We start from the raw sequence: 17,527 nt of genomic DNA on the forward strand, positions 1-17,527 counted from the left end.
GTGGGACAGCAACAGTGTCATAATCCAAGCTTACTTTCATATCGCTGCAGGCAGGAGCAATGCAGAGAGAAGCAAATAATCAATCATCCACACACAGCCTACTCAATATGGTCGGGTACATTCAGCTCTGTTATATGTGCTCAGCCTCAGGAATCATTAACAACGGGTGCCAAAAAAGCTGCAATATGTTTCTCCCTCATTTATGGCATATTTCTTTTAATCCCTGACAGCAGAATTGTGCGTGTACTTGGCTGTTTTTAATGACAAACTTTCTGGCCATTTTCAGCTCCACTCTCAGAAGGGAATGCAGTGTTTGTGTTGATGTCGTGAGTTACAACAGCATGCTTTCTCGTCTTTCATAGTGTTGTGTGGGCAGCAGATCCTCAGGGGAAAATGAAAGATTTTATTACATAATAGCCGGAGATTTAAATAAAAAGACTAAGAAATAGGACAGAGGGGAAAAATAACTTTGTCCACTTGACATTGCCTTGACATTTCTGGGTTTGCACCTTGTCTTATGTCTCTCGGCACCCTTCGGAGATGGGGAGGGGGAGAAAAAAAAGATGTGAAGAGGCTGGAAGAATAGAGGGACGCACTCTTATGTCCCACTTTGCAAACTCTGCAGCCTACACTGCCAAGTCAATGTTACACCTATTCCACCTCCCCTAAAGCTTTAAATAGCCCACTCTGCCTCAACAGGACTAACAGAGAAAAACACACAGCCTTCAGCACACTCTGCACCTCCGACTGAACATTTATTATCCCTGTTGCCTAAACATGGAGCCTGCATCGTGCTTTCCACCCTCTTGTGACCATTCTGTCATCTGCAACTATCTGCAGAGGGAGAAGTATAAACACATGTCAGCAGGGCCGGCAGCTGTCACTGAGGGATGTTAAATCTGTCTGGAGCCTTTGAGCCAAGACAAAGACAATCTGGGTTTTTTTCTTTTATATGTGAAAGAATAGTTCAACATTATGGGAAATACGCTCCAAAGGTTTCTTTCTAGGATTTGATAAGAAGATTGATATCACTCTCACGTCTGTCCAATCAATAAAAAGCTAGTGTCAGCAGCTGCTTAGCTTAGTTTAGCATAGGATAAAGACTGGAAACAGTTATTGAGAGCTAGCAAAAAGTAACAAAAGACACCTATAACTTCTGAAGCTCCCTAATTAACTGGATAAACGTATCTAAAGTTATGTTTTATTGGAGGATTATGGGTCGGACTGTTTCTTGGCTGAGAGCAGTTGCTTAGCAACCAGTGGACACTCCATGATAGCAAATAAGTGTATCTCCAAAGTATTCCTTTTAGAGGACATCTTTTCTCACGGCTTGTCATTTTATATAATTTTAGGATTAAAAATAACACAGTATCATTTAAAAGAAACTGTGGATTAAGAGTTTGCTGCAGTAGCGTCATAGAGCCACAGAGATTAATGATTACCTTTAAGATCTAACTTTATGTCTTCGTCTGCCTGTTTCATAGATGACACTTTAAGGTTTAAATTGGTGGTGACCATGGAGGGTGAGATATAAATAGATGCCACTTTAATGTTTTGTCTAAAAATGTTATAGTTGGGAGAAAAATATATTTTACTCTCACTAAATAAAAAAGTATTTTTGGACATATGAACCCCTTAAATGAACCAATGTCTACTTTTTTTACCCTTAATTACAGATTGTTATCTTAGCGTTGACACAATTAATAAACAATTATTTTCTAGATTGTTTAATTGAATCCACCTGACTACCCAGCAGAGCCCTATAGCTCCATATATGTGTCAACTCTACAGGGAGTTTCTATGTGGATCCTCCATCTGGCTCTCTCTAAGCTCTGTATGATAAAATTTAACATCCGCCTATATACATATACATCCAACGACTGGATATATGTGTGTGTGTGTGTGTGTGTGTGTGTGTGTGTGTGTGTGTGTGTGTGTGTGTGTTTGCTAGAGGAAGAACAGAAGGAGAGGGCTCCTCACGCTTTGAATGTACATCTGTCAGAGAAAAGCATGAGCAATGAAGTCTTTAGTGCACACACCTAGTCTCCACTGTAGACTTCCTGTGTCTACCGTGAGTCACCATCTGTCTGTTATGTAAGTCGTCAGAGGAGAGAGGGGATCACTGACACACCTGTATCCTGGCATGTTTCACTTATCAATCACTTTACACACTATAGCCGCACATGCAGCCTCATACTTGTAAACTACAACTAAACATTTAATTATGACTCACTCTGCAGGAGTTTAACTGCCGCATTTCCTCATTTAGGTCTTCACTTCAAGCCAATACTTCATTAGTGTCATCAGATGAGAATAGCCGCCCTTGCTCATTTGCACATACATATATTTAGAGTGTGTGTGTGTGTGTGTGTGTGTGTGTGTGTGTGTGTGTGTGTGAGGGGGTGAATGCAGGCATGGATGTGGATAATTTGAAGTGCTCGTGTTAGTTTAGGACAAGAAAAGATCCTTTGGCGGCAGGAGCCAAATCTGCCACCTCCTCACCAGCAAAAGCCTTGCTCAAAACCTCAAAACTACCCCCGCAGCCTACAGTACCTCATGACCCTATCCCCTGCCACACACACACTTTAAGTATATATATATATATATATTTAAAAAAACCCTCTCTTCCCCCACATCCTAGGATGTGCTACAGTAATCTAGGGCACACTCACCAGCAATACAGATCTTTATCTACAGTTATATTTGCCTGGACACGTTTTTTCCTGGACAGGTTTGCAGTGATGAACCCATATCAAGGTTAATCATTCAGAAGTGGGGGTTAGCTGATACATATATATGTGTGTGTGTGTGTGTGTGTGTGTGTGTGTGTGTGTGTAGGGCAAGTGAATAATGCAACTCATGTGGGAAAAATACATTATAGTAACTGACAGGATATTTAATGAAAATAGGGCAACTGGGTGCTTTGCGACTACTGGGGCACATTCCTCTCTCTCTCTCTCTCTCTCTCTCTCTCTCTCTCACTTTCTGTGTAAGGGTGTGTGTGTGTGTGTGTGTGTGTGTGTGTGTGTGTTTGTGTGTGTGTGTGTTTGTGTGTGTGTGTGTGTGTGTGTGTGTGTTTGTGTGTGTGTGTGTAGCAGGTAAACGTCACAGCTTGCCGAGAAAGCAGCGAGCGCGCGCCACACTTCCTCAATCGACGGAATCACAGAGCGAAAAAAGCAGACGGAGAGAAAAGAGCAACTTCTCGTTCGTTGCCGCGGTGAACAAAAAGAAGCAGCGCCGAGTTTGCAGGGCGAGGTGAGACTGGCTGTTTTTAATTATTTAGTAGTGGTAGTTTTTTTATTTTCCCTCCACAGAGTTTAGGGGGTTGTTTTTACGTTTGTAGTTTGTTGCAGAAACTTGCTCAAAGACTAAAGAAACCCTAACCCCCCTCCCTTTTTAATTATGTGTCCTCTGCCATCAGCGGGGGAACGAACTGAAACGTCAAGCCGTTCGACCGTGACCGTTGGCGCTAACGTTCATTCTTTACAGTTTAAATTAAACCGACTTCACTTTAGTAACGTTAACACCACGTCTACGGCTTTTATGTGACCATTAAAGAAAAACAACACAATTTCACTACTTAGCGAGCTGTGATGAAATACCAATCCCGTCCGAAGAGAGTGTTTCCTTGTTTTAGAGGCATTTTCACTTAAAAAGATGCAGCGGAATCTGCGAGCTGTCATATTGTGGCGCTACACGGTCAACTATGGAGAACAACAACCAACAACAAAAAAAAGACTGATTGGTTGATCAAACATTGACAACTCAAAGCCAAACTGACTTAACACTATAATCACTCTTTAGATCCGATCTAAACCCAACGTGGTCATCTGGTAAATCACTAAAAGTTTGCTATAGCAACAGTTGTGTGGCAATATGGAAGTTCGGTACGGGTCACAGAATCCGTTGTAACACGGGCGTGAAGAGGAGGAGGAGGAGGAGTGCAGGTAGGAATGGACAGCTACGAAAGAGACGGTAGACATTTATTTCTCATAAAGACAGTGTGGTTGCAATCTGTGTCACTTGTAAAGTCAACTGACAAAATCAACCACATCCTTGAAAGAGAAAATCAGATGCACAGACTCTGTGACTGCATGACTGACAGCGTTGTTTATCACTATAACAGCTGTCCGGGACTTTTTGATCTCTCATAGTGTTTCAGGCTTTGAACATGGTGACAATATGTTCTTAGCTGTTATATTTTAACCACGTGTATGTGTGTATGTGTGTGACACAGAGGTGTAAGGGGGGCGACACCGGTAGTAAGAGTGCAGTTTAATGCTGACATGCTTACATTGTGAGGTGCTCCACAGTAGTTTGCAGTGACAGTTACATCTATGTAGCAGATTACTGTACACGCTCCCTCTCTTTTTCTGTATTTTTTTTAGTGGTGCAAATGTTCTCTTTCTCTTTAATTATAAGTATAATTATGCAACTTTCTCTATTCGTTATTTTAGTATTTCAGATACTTTACTAGTAATATTAGTACACAGCTCAGTCACCAGCATTCACGCTTGACACAGACAAGCTACTAATTCCACCACAACAACTGTTTCATATACTAAACATCCAATTCCTGTATAATAGATGCTTATCTTAAGATATGGTGTTCAAATACAAGTATGCATGCTTTGTGCATGAGTCACAGAGTTGGGGGGGGGGTGATTACATCCTTACATAGCCTTATTAAATAATTCTTAGTACTCCTACTAACAAATACTCTTTTGTGTTGGTCATTAATAAAGGTATCAGGAAGTAGGCTATATAATATATAATACATATAATATAAATTTAATATTAGGAAGTTAGGTGGAAGCTTGCAAGTTACAGTATACTGGTGCATGGGGCATGAATTTAATGGATGGGACAAATCGAAATTGCACATTAACAGTTTGCAAGGTAATCAATCACTGCCCTCAATCACACAGTGTGCTTGGTATTGATTAACTCCCAAAACCTTGACATGACGGCTCACAGCAGCGAGACTGTGAGTGAACATGGTCGTTCATCACCCTCCTCTCTTAGTGCATACTTTCTGTGACTTACTTTTCTGAGCTCACTGTGGGCGGTTCAGTTATGGGGGTAGGATCGTGAATACCAGCTAGGCCTACTGCGGGGCGCTGCATGCATATATTTGGATTAGTGACATGTTGAGGCTCGCTCTGCCTTTGCAGGCAAACTTCATGGTTTAAGCTGCAGCCTTTCAGGAACTACACTGTCAATAAAACAGTGACACGGGGAGCCCAACAAGTGGCAGAGGGGCAAATGATTATGACATGTTTGACACTGTGGTTGTATTTTATACAAAGAGATGTGCAACTAACACATCAGGCGTGTACAAGTGCATGGGCGTGACTGCCCGGCCACAGATTGATGGGCTTCACCTTTTGCAGCGCATATATAGAAAATGGTGGTGCTTAGGCCATTATACACACAGTTATGGCTGCGTCTGTAGCACATGTAAGCTTATGTAAGCAGGGAATCATGCATGCTGCAGCTAATGCCCGGCTTGGAGGGTGATATTGATTTTTCACCAGTATGTCAGTATCAATATATATTTTACCTCTAATGCACAAGGGATGCAATTTGTCTTTAACATCTCTTAATGTATTGCCTTTTTGTCCAATAATTGAATCATTAAGTCTATAACATCTATTTAAAAATGACAAATGCCCATCACAAGAGTCCAAAATTATGCTTTTGAACTATCACCCCCCCGAAAAAAATCAGATCTACAGTCATACTTGTTTTTTTACTTTTACCTCTGACAACCAACTTTTGTTGAAACCAGATACAAAAAGATCTGCAATAGTCTGTTCTCCACACACAAACAGGTGTTGCTGACGGAGCTTTAAAGATGTTTTGTGTCCCTCCTTCACGTGGGTGTGACTGAGTAGGAATGTCTCAAAGTGAGAAAGAAGTACAAGAATAAATGCAAAGTGGCAGTGCAGCCAAAGAAATTGTTTTTCCTAATTCTGTGAATTTCACTGTGATTCAACATAAGTAGCTCTGTCCTCACTGACACAGCCATCCACTGTTTTTGTGTGTAGGTTTCAGACAAGTTGTCAGGAATTATGTTTTAAATTTATTTCTCAATTATGTTTTAAATTTATTTCTCAAACGTTAAAGAAGCACGCTCTCCTCTGATATTGCTCAGTTTCACAGTGCACATAGAGAAAATGCAGTTTTACATAGACTGATAGCACTTATCTTAATGCTTAAAGCATATGCAACTGTGTGTATGTATGCAATATATTAAGGGGATATGATTTTGAACTATAGCTGTGTGTGTAACTAACATGTCATTATAGATGAATGTCGCCAGGGTAACACTGTGTTTGTCCATCTCTGAGAGCAGGTGACCTTGGTACTCATCACCATGGCTCCTTTCTTGAGGATTGCCTTTAATTCGTACGACTTGGGCGTTCTGCCTTCTCTGGTCGACCCGCCGTTCTGTGCAATCAAGATGAAGGAGGCCTTGACAACTGGTAAGTAACTCTTTGATAGCTGGCACCACCCTGTCTTTTACAGAAGTCTGTAAAAAGTTTTGCTACTTCCTTCTCATTTCCTGTTTAAAAACACAGTAACACAGATATTTCTCGCTTTTTTTCCCTCTCTCTTTTCCTAGAACGAGGCAAGACCCTGGTTCAGCGGAAACCCACCATGTACCCGGCGTGGAAGGCCAGTTTTGATGCACACATCTATGAAGGTCGTGTGCTTGAGGTACTACTGATGAAGACGGCGGAGGAGCCGCTTGCTGAGGTCACCGTTGGTGTGTCTGTCCTTGCTGAGCGCTGCAAGAAAGCCAACGGGCGTGCTGAATTCTGGGTAGGGCATTACAGTGTCCTCTGTCCCTGTAGAGCAATATCTCAGGCTGTCTGTGTGTGACCATGTATTGGTGTGTTCAGGTGGATCTCCATCCTTCTGGGAAAGTGATGATGGCAGTGCAGTATTTTCTGGAAGGAGGGGATACAGGTAAAGGAAATAAAGTGGAAACATTCTCTGCTTTTCCCAGTTCTCTACCCACATACCCACATACCAACATACCCACAACAGTGTTGCTAAATTGTGATTGGGGCTCGGACACATTATTCTAACTTAAACCCACACACTTAAAACCAGAACACAGACAAAACACAAATGCAGAAATCACTCAAATACAATAACCATAACTGCTCTTAACCATAACTTTGGCAGAAAGAAATGTTGGACCCCATCACTCATAGTAATAAGCTGGGAATATACGTTATAAGAGTATAAAAAAGGGAAAGAATCCTTGCACATGTCTCATCAAATACCATGTTGATAAAACTTAATCTGTAGCTTCACAACCAGCTTGTCTGATTTCCTCTGTAGTTTTCATCCCTTTCAACTTTAAACCCCTCTATCCCTATACATACACAGATGGTCCAGCCACTTGTCAGTGTTATTCCTTGCTAATCTAATCTTATCATTCACAGGCATTGACATGAGCAATTCCTGTAGGTTCCCATAGATTATCATTAAGCCTATCAAACTGTGATGTATACAAAATGACCTTTGTTTTTCCATTGCAATGTTGTAGGATGACTAATCCATATTTCTCTGTCTCTGCCTGTCTGTAAGAGAGTAAGCAGGCTGCAAAAGAGGAAGAGGCTCCTACCTTGAACCGTAGACGAGGAGCCATCAAGCAGGCCAAGATCCACTTCATAAAGAACCACGAGTTCATCGCCACATTCTTCAGACAGCCCACTTTCTGCTCTGTGTGCAGAGAATTTGTCTGGTCAGTTCAGCCCTGTAAACAAATCTTTAAGGCAGCTAAAGGGGAACTCGTAAACCAACGATCAGATACACAAACTAAAACACCAAACAAGGGTGGATTAAAAACATAGTGTCAAGAGGCTTCCTGATATGTAGCCACATTTAAACACCCTGCGTCTGTCAAACTGAGTTACACAACCAGTTTGCTTGTGAATTTATCGATAAAAACCAATAAGGTCAACCTTTCCTTTAAGTTGTAATGTCTGTAGCAATAATGTTTGTCATCCTTTGATGGCTACATATGTCCACTAATTTATTTGCTTTGAAGCCCATTTTAGTCTCACTCAACAGGAAGTTTGGAGGAAAAGGAAACCCTGATTCACAAATCAGCATGGGTGTACTTTAGCTGTGCATTATGACTAATCAGTGATTAATCAGTGATTAATCAGCAACCATTCACATGATTAAAGGATGATACAAACTGACCCATTTGTGTCACTTTGGCTCCCACAGGGGACTCAACAAGCAAGGCTATAAATGCAGACGTAAGTGTACAATAATTTAAAAACTCCTGTGCTTTGTGCAATACTTGAAATAGAAGTCCAGTGTACAGATGGTATAAAATACTTTTTCTTTTGTAAGCATTTTGTAAGTGTTGCTTTGTGGCCAGTGTACAAAATATACTCACAGTCTGGTTCAAAGGATACAAATATCTTTGCTTTTTTATCAGAATGCAATGCAGCCATCCACAAGAAATGCATAGACAAAATCATCGGCAGATGTACCGGTACTGCTGCCAACAGTCGGGATACTGTGGTACGTATCACATATTTGTGCAGTACACCATGTACTGTGAGAGCTGTCCATATGCCTCGAGATTTCAGTTTAGTGTGGGCTTTTCTCACTCTGGTTTTTGCTGTTATAGTAAAGTGATTCTCCTTAACAATATGAACAATTATTCATATTATTAATATGAGGTGTTTTGTATGTGAGTGTCATGTTTTTGTTTTGTGTGGACCCCAGGAATAGTAACTGATGTTCTGCATCAGCTAATGGGGATCCTAATAAAATACAACATTTTAATATAATTAAAATGGCAGGTGTTGCCAGGTCAGAGTTTAATACAAAGGCAAATACCAGTCAGGGTCCACATGCAATAAGATGTTCTTTTTGAGTTCATCAATATTGGTGGATAAGAACGATCAAAGACCAACTAGGTCTAGATAATGGTTACATGTAAATGATCAAGCACACACACCCACCCATTGAGTTGACCACACCCCAATATTAGATGGGGTGTGGTCTCAGAGAGGCACTTCACAGTAGGGGCCGACCTGAAAAGAAACAAGGAACTTTTATCCTGCAGTGTGGCTTCTGACCGTAGAAGCTCAGAGAGGGAAGCAGAAAACAAAAAAAAGAAAAAGATGAGGCTGGTGCGCAGGCCTGTGAGGTGTCACAGGCCACTAATTTGGATTCCTTTGCAACCGGTCATTACTGCAGATGATGAATCCCGTTTTTCCCTGCAGTTCCAGAAGGAGCGCTTTAAAATTGACATGCCACACCGTTTCAAGACCAACAACTACATGAGTCCAACCTTCTGTGACCACTGTGGAAGTCTGCTGTGGGGTCTAGTCAAACAAGGCCTCAAGTGTGAAGGTACAGTGCAGATATGATTGACTGATTGTTGAACTTAAAGTGTACTTTTGTCTTTAAAATACTTTTTTTTGGTTCTGGTTGTAGATTGTGCCATGAATGTCCATCATAAGTGTCAAGATAAAGTAGCCAACCTTTGTGGGATCAACCAGAAACTACTAGCTGAAGCACTTACACAAGTCAGCCAGGTGAGTTCATGGAGACAGTCACAAGTCTTTCATTACATGGTCAAATCAAGTAAAACTTAAAGAATTCAAGGGACAAGTCTGACGCAAGTATCATACCACTTAATTAAATCATAACATGGCTCTTTCATCCATCACAGACATCTGATTACATTATGTCTTACTTATCTATGAGTATACTGAAATGGGTTTAAATACTAACATGACATGAGACCCACAAGCGCTTGATACCCTTACTGCCATGCCCCAAGTAATTCGAATTTTACCCTTCCCAAACATATGTGCACATTTATACTTACAATAGTTGCATTTATTTTTTTGTATTCAGGAGTTGTTAGTCTGAGTTGTTGTTAGGTGAGTCCGAAGGGAGCTTGGTAACACTTAATTTAGATGTTGTCCAAGTCCACAGGTGTTATTTAATCTTTTGGTAGAATCGGAATATGACAATAAAAAGATATTTTATATTATTTTATTAAATTATTATCCCAACACTAAGTAGAGTATCACGTGACAGTCAGTCCCTTGTTTACTAACCCCTTACAATCCCTTAATAAGTTGATTATTAACAATGGACTATCAAAATTAAGCGTAACTATCAAACTGAGTCTCTTGAATGTGAAACTCCCAATCCCCAGTGTGTGTTGAATTGTTGAGAGTGTGACACCTGACCTCAATGGGAACCTGAGCTTCCTGTCCTGGTGTGTTTAAGGACTGGCTCGCAGTGGAAACCCCAGTTCTCTTAATCACTGTTTAAAAGAAGAATCAGACTAAATGTGTTCACATTGGCTATACCACAGCATCTAGCTAACCATTTCTGGGAAACTATTTGTCTGGCTGTTTCATGCTTACTTTTGCTGTTGCATTTGCTTTTCCGTCAGAAATCATCCACTCGCCGTTCAGATCCAAACCTGCCTAATCTGTCTGATATTGGAATCTACGATGAAGTTAACAAGCTTGCTGGCCTGGATGTCAATGGTTAGTGAGTGCAATTCCTCATGTGCATGTACTTACATGAATTCATGTGAGCAGTATAGCTCTGTACTGATAAAAATGCTCGCAGAATAATCTAAAAAAGTGTTCAGTGTTTAAGATAATTATGTGAGTATTTAATTTCTATGTGTGGTTCTTTTCATTAGATGGGTCTACCTATGGCAGACTTTGGGAGGGGTCCAGCCCACGGCCTCAGTCTCGTATTACCCATTTGACCCGCATCAATGTGGACAACTTCATCTTCCACAAGGTCTTGGGAAAAGGCAGCTTTGGCAAGGTACAAAGCAACAGTGTTGTTTTAAAAACCCCAACCCAAGAGTGAATTAACAACACTCCTGTCAATACTTTTCCTAAACATACCGGCAAGTGCACGCGTCATATAGAAATAACATAAATTGTAGGTGTGTGATCAAACTGTGAGCTGTGGACAAGGTGTTTACATTCACTGGATCAACAAACTGACATTTTCAACCTTCATGCTCTTAATAATTTTCTCCTCTCCTCTTCTCACAGGTTCTCCTGGCAGAGCTGAAGGGTCATGGAGAGTACTTTGCAGTGAAGGCACTGAAGAAAGATGTTGTGCTGATGGATGACGACGTGGAGTGCACGATGGTGGAGAAGAGAGTCTTGGCTTTAGCCTGGGGAAACCCTTTCCTCACACACCTTTACTCCACCTTCCAGACCAAGGTAGTTCCTTTCCACCTCAACAGTGTCTCTGTCAACTTTCCTGCTCTACATCATTGGTTAATATTGTGTCCTCAACACTCAAAGTAAAACTTGTCAACAGGAGCATCTGTTCTTTGTAATGGAGTATCTGAACGGAGGAGACCTGATGTTTCATATTCAGGAGAAAGGGCGCTTTGAACTCTACAGAGCCACGTGAGTCACACTGACATAAAAACACACACTACCTGCCATCATTACTAAGTTATCTCGTGCTCCTGTAGCTGTGCAGAGCGTTGAGCATACAGAATCAGTGAGCTGATGGAAAGCAGATACTCGTAAAGAAGAGCTTATATTTACTCTCCCCATGTCACAGTCTTTGTCTCTCTACCATTATGTTTTTTTTTCTTTTACATGATATACTAAACCCTGATGTGCTGAGGCTGCACTGGGGTGCATTATCTGCTGCTCACTAGCAGACTGGCCTTGTAAGGAGTAAGCAGCTCTTAGTGCCTGTGTACTGTTTGTATAGGGAGGTATCAGTTACTGCCACCCACCTCTCTACTCATCACTCTGTGGGAATCCCTCCAGAAAAAAAAACAATGGCTCACTGGTAAAAGGGAGTTATATGACGTCTAAAGCTTGGTGGCACCTGCCCCACTGCCAACTCAAGTTTTGAAAAGTCTCACATTTAAAAATGTCTTTGCTGGTGCTGTTAAACACACAAATCAAGCTTCAAAGCAATAAATACAAGATAATGCTTTGTGTTGTTTCGAAACACAAAGAAAATGTATGCTTAGAAGCTGATTTACAAAAAAATGGAAGTAACTTCTTTTATGACGTATTTTTCCAGTAAATGGTGTCACCTTTATTGATTTCACCTTATTAAAATGACAGGACAGAAATAGCTGAGAAAACTCAAAAGGACCACTCGTAGCTTTTCTGGAGCTTTTTTCGATTGTATCACACAGTCTTCCTCAGCAGATGGAGTTTGCCCAGTTGTTGAATTGTAGTCATTCCCGATTTCATTATTTTGAGCACCTTAAGGATAGATAAATGAGGAACAGTAAGGTCTTTTCTGGTGTTGTATTCACAATCAGAGCAAAAACACACAAACAAATTTACCTTAAAGGTGAAGTAACACTAGTTTGGTATGATTCTAGGTACAAAGATATGAGTAGATTTCAGTACATGCATTGTTGTGGAAGTTAGTTCTCTGTTTTGAAGAGTGTCGAGATTATGAATGCATTTACAAATATATTTCTCATACACTAGTATTCTTTTTGAACATGCTGGTGTATGTTTAAAAACAGTTTTCACGTGGTCTGCCATTACATTTCCTGTAGTTAAACTGGTGGCTGTCTCCTGGACCCATGAGATGACAGGAGTAATTATCTACTTTACAAACACAGACACCTGATCTTGTGTTGGCATCCACTAAAATCCTCTTCACTCAGTGATTGTATTCAGCCTGGATGGAAAATGTACCCTCAGTAAATGAGGAAAAAAGAGAGTGGTTGTTTGTTTCATTATCTCTCAATGGAATCATTTTTATACTTGCATTTGCATGTTTGTTTACATATGGGTCAGGGACAATGATGAGTTTTAATACATTTCTTAGTATGTTCACTTGTATGGACAGTTGCGCGCTTCAAGCTTCCAAAACATAAATAATATGTTTTATTTTAATGTACCCAAATTGTATTCAAACTAAATAGATTTTATGTAATAAAATGATATGTGTCAAGAATGTATTAAATAGTTTTAAAAGGAAATAATACATTCGGACACAAAAATATACAGGCCTAATAAATAAGCTTGTTTGTTGCTGCACAACTTGTCACTGTGGAATGGAAAGTATCTCTTGAATTTGGTTATGCAATATTTTTCCGTAGGCAACAAATTAACTGCAAAGTTTCCAGTGACCTCTTTATCAGCACAGAGGCCTGGTTCTCCCAGTGGCTACTGCTAACCTGTTGACTGGTGCCATGCAGAGTCTGGTCCAGTGTCTCAGTGTGCCCCATAAAGCAGAGCCAAACTTACTTACACATCTCAAGACTTCATTTTACATTCTGTTTTGTGTTTGTAGTGTTGTTTGTAGAGCAGGTTTAGACGTGCATTTACACTTTCTAACTTGTTCTATGAGAGGTATATTTGTAAGGGTTTCAAGTAAGATATAATTAGATAAAACCTGACAGTGTTTCAGTCCTTGTCAGTTGGTCATTTACAGTGAAGGACCAGTTATTGGGTTTGAGCGGAGGCTACTCTATCTCCTCTCAGGGCTCAATTGTTTCACCTGACATAGATGACAAGAGAAGCAGGTTAGAGATAGGCTAATCTTTCGGCTCAGAGCGGTTCTCAGGTTTCACATTATTAGAGTGTTATTCACCTGTATCCTACTCCATACAAATGTCCTCCTCAATAATTCAGCTCTACACTGAAATGAGTCTGCAGTGACACCAGTGTTCAGCTGCCAACTCAGTAGTGAGATAGCTAGCCAGAGATGAGTAGTTGATATCTGTCTGTCTCTGCCATGTTTGTCTTCCCAGGTTCTACTCTGCTGAAATCATTTGTGGTCTTCAGTTCTTACATACCAAAGGGATCATCTACAGGTCAGAGCAACAATATGTATTACATCTGGATGTACATACACTTAACCCCTACATTTAAAACACTATATTCTTTACATATCAGCTGTATTAGACTATTTTCAATTATTTCCCACAAGACCGTTGATTTCAATGCAGTTGCGAGTGTGAGAGCGTGAAGATACTCTAAACTTGCTTGGTTAGGTAATCCCACTCATTTTAACACATTTTGTTTCCTGAAAGTTCATCATCATTGTGTGTTTAGAAGACTGTCCCCGTGGGTGCAGTCTATAAAATCAAATTCAGAAGAAAAACAATGAAACATGTATTTTGTGAATTTGTTCATTTTTTGCAGTAAAAAAGCTGATTCTGAAATCTGAGGAATAGTGTAACTGCTTGTAGTTGCATAACCATCTAAGAATATAATAATGTTTCCAAAATGTCTTGTAAAGAAACCCATCAACTGTGGACTAATTATTCAATTTATTAGATTACCTATCTCAGGCTAGTTTCAGATCTCTGCAAGATTTAGATCATAGTTAATGAACTGGAACCAGTGGCTGCCTGGATATAAGAACTAAGTAAGAAACTAAGTGCTTTGAAAAAATGGTTAGCAATATGACAACATTTAATAATATAACCTAAGATTAATGTTTAAAACATGCCACTGGTATGGTTCTATAAATAAAAAGTGTAAGTTATGAGTTGTAATGTTCTTGAGTTGTTGCTGTTTTAAGGAAGTGAGCATTCAAGGATTTACAGGTTTTTTTTTTTACTTTTAAGGTACTTTTAATGCATATTTAATCTTCTAAAAGTTAATTTACATGCAATACAACATACAACATGTAAGCAATAAGTGGCACTCTAACTTAATTCATAAATAAAGACAAAATAGTCATATCAAACTTTATAATTGCAAACTCACAATCTATTATCATCTTCAGTCATCGTGTTTATTTTCAATTCTGCTGTGATTGTTTTGTTTCCAGAGATCTTAAGTTAGACAATGTGATGCTCGACCACGAGGGACACATAAAGATTGCCGACTTCGGCATGTGCAAGGAGAACTTGTTTGGAGAGAATCGTGCGACAACTTTCTGTGGTACTCCGGACTATATCGCTCCAGAGGTAAAGTGTTTCATACTCAGAATATCTCTTGTTCTGAACTATTTAATTCTGCAACTTAGCTTTTGTTGGTCTACATGAAAACAAGTGTCAGTGTCTGTTAGACTATTTCTAATTTATTTATTTATTTATTATTTTCTATTTGTGCTTCAACTCAGATCCTGCTGGGACAGAAATACTCCTTCTCTGTTGACTGGTGGTCATTTGGGGTGCTGCTGTATGAAATGCTGGTTGGTCAGTCACCTTTCCATGGAGACGATGAGGATGAGTTGTTTGAGTCCATCCGCATGGATACTCCCCACTATCCTCGCTGGATCAATAAGGAGGCGAAGGAACTCCTGGAGCGGGTCTGTACCATATCTTTTATAAAAAATACGTGCGTCACTTTTGTTCCTAAGGGACAATCTGGTATTTCCATGTTTGATTATTTGTTGGTTTTAATTTTACTGTCTTGGGTTGATGAAATCTACTAAATAATGTTTAACACAGCTGACAAATAACTGTTTTTGAGATGTAATGGTGCACATTACTTACCCTAACTAACTTTGTTTCAGTTGTTCGAGAGAGACCCCACTCGCAGGCTAGGAATCGTGGGTAATATCCGTTTACAGCCCTTCTTCAAGGCCATTAACTGGCAGGCTTTGGAAAATAGAGAGATTGAACCCCCCTTCAAACCCAAAGTGGTATGCCCCACGCACAAGTCACTGAGGATTAAATTATAAATAAATATGGATCATGTGCTGTGTTTACATGTTTATAATCTGTGATAATTGTCTGTTTTATCATTTTGCTGAGGTCTGTTTGTTGTCCAATTACAGAAAGCACCAAATGATTGCAGCAACTTCGATCGTGAGTTCCTCAGTGAGAAGCCTCGTCTCTCCTACAGCGATAAGAACTTCATAGATTCCATGGATCAGTCGGCATTCTCCGGCTTTTCATTCATCAACCCTAAGATGGAGCACCTTTTAGAAAAGTGACCGTTCTAATAATAGTCAGACCTGGGTTACATTCCTACTGTTTCCGGACAGTTCTCTTATTCTGTTTTATTGTTAAACTTGCAAATGAGTTAGCTGCTCCACAATCAGTATTTTTGTGACCTTTTAAGCACAAACTATTCTCCTTGGGTACGTGTAGAAATGAGTACGAGTAGAAGCGGGCCCTTATACTGTATATATTGATGTTATTGTGTTTGTGTGCATGCTTATTATTTGTTTAGGTTGTGAAGGCCTATATGAGTAATAATATTAGGGCGGGAGGTTGAAACTCCTTTTACAATCCACTTGACGTCACTGCGACCATCCGCAGCCATCTTGTGTCCCTTTTCATAAAATTCAGTTCAACCCAACTGAGGATGAAACATTATGTGGATGGAAGGAAACCTGTAGGAATAAATTATGCTGTATACTTCAAATGTAGATGTGTGGATGAGGCGACTGCATGTACAGAGACCAGACCAACAAAAACCTATCCATCTTTAAATTTAGATTAATAATGAATATTATTTGTCTTTGAAACATCTGAATTCTTGCCTTTGACTGGATAAAACATGTCTTGGTGACAAAGGAGAACTTTGTGTGATTGACTCAACAGTGCCATGTAAAGAACAAATGTAAACAGAGAAACAGCTAGTCTCAGCTGTACTGAAAGGTCCTGTCTGTTGATAGGGGCAGACTGCACGCAGTTGGGGGTGCAGGAAGTTCAATAAAGGTACGTGACTTCAAACAATGAGTGGGAAGTCACTGAAATGCTGTATATAGACAATGTATGTATATTGTAACATGTATATTGGTTCACTAAGGATGTACTTTTTTTACTGTCTCCATCTTTTACATCTGATTAAAACATCAACTCCCAAGTCTGATGTGCTGTTTTTTAAACTTCTGCAGTTTACATTGTCCTCATACTATTGCGGGTTAAGTTCTCACAAACAAGGACATTTTAGAGGGTTTAGTCAGATCAGGGCTTGTCTGTGGTGCAGGTGACAGGTGACTAATGAAGGTTTGTTGTATTTCAGTATTTTTATATGGACATAGAATTTGGGATTAGTTTGAATGTATTATAGGTTTTATTGTGTTTCATGTTTGTTCTGTGTTAGTTTCTAACATCTTGGGTCCATGTTGGAAAAAACTGCTGTCAGTTTAATTTAATATCCCTTGGATTCAGTGTTTTTTGTTGATCCCTTTATAAACCAAATAATAAAAATAAAAAACTCTTAGACAACCTATAACATGCTGGATATCTTAAGATCAATAAAAACTACTGATCCTACCTATTGAGTGGGGTATACTTTACCTGCTTACGGACATGAAGTGCTTGCATTTTGAGATTTAAAAAAAATGCAGTTATAGACCGGTCGTCAGGGAATAGTAGAACATTTTTTCGGTAAACGAACAATAAAAAAATAAAAGACAGTGAAAAAAATTGAAAACTAGATTTGATCAGCTTGTAACTGATTGTTAGTTGTAATAAAGTGTTTAATAATATATAAAAGTTTTTTTTTTCTCAGCAGAATTAATTTAGTGAGTGTAGATTTTCCCCTTATAGAATCGATACATCTGCATCAACCATTTGTTGATCATATGG

General features: G+C 39.6%; 2 protein-coding genes across 2 annotated transcripts in view; both read left to right on the forward strand.

Moving 5' to 3' along the window:
- The window catches only part of LOC127372499 (ras-related protein rab7), a 141,611-nt gene that overhangs the window by 5,221 nt on the left and 118,863 nt on the right, over positions 1–17,527 (forward strand). The gene's annotated exons all lie outside the window — the stretch shown is intronic.
- On the forward strand, positions 3,098–16,799 carry prkcda (protein kinase C, delta a). Its single transcript, XM_051416286.1, has 18 exons — positions 3,098–3,255; positions 6,359–6,488; positions 6,629–6,828; positions 6,909–6,975; positions 7,606–7,762; positions 8,254–8,285; positions 8,471–8,556; positions 9,267–9,396; positions 9,481–9,581; positions 10,457–10,553; positions 10,715–10,845; positions 11,082–11,255; positions 11,356–11,447; positions 13,781–13,843; positions 14,809–14,947; positions 15,103–15,291; positions 15,499–15,627; positions 15,763–16,799. Exons 2-18 carry the CDS (start codon positions 6,380–6,382, stop codon positions 15,919–15,921), a joined length of 2,055 nt encoding a protein of 684 aa, XP_051272246.1. The 5' UTR covers positions 3,098–3,255; positions 6,359–6,379; the 3' UTR covers positions 15,922–16,799.

The sequence above is a fragment of the Dicentrarchus labrax genome, unplaced genomic scaffold, assembly GCF_905237075.1.
Source record: "Dicentrarchus labrax unplaced genomic scaffold, dlabrax2021, whole genome shotgun sequence".
In the NCBI taxonomy this organism is placed as follows: Eukaryota; Metazoa; Chordata; class Actinopteri; family Moronidae; genus Dicentrarchus; species Dicentrarchus labrax.

What these genes read in the sequence shown, in the direction of transcription:
- prkcda (XM_051416286.1), top strand. Translation starts at nt 6,380, where the DNA reads ATGGCTCCTTTCTTGAGGATTGCCTTTAATTCGTACGACTTGGGCGTT. An exon ending in ACGGGCGTGCTGAATTCTGG is followed by an intron (nt 6,829 to 6,908) that starts GTAGGGCATTAC and finishes TGGTGTGTTCAG; the next exon opens with GTGGATCTCCATCCTTCTGG. An exon ending in ACTCCACCTTCCAGACCAAG is followed by an intron (nt 11,256 to 11,355) that starts GTAGTTCCTTTC and finishes ACTTGTCAACAG; the next exon opens with GAGCATCTGTTCTTTGTAAT.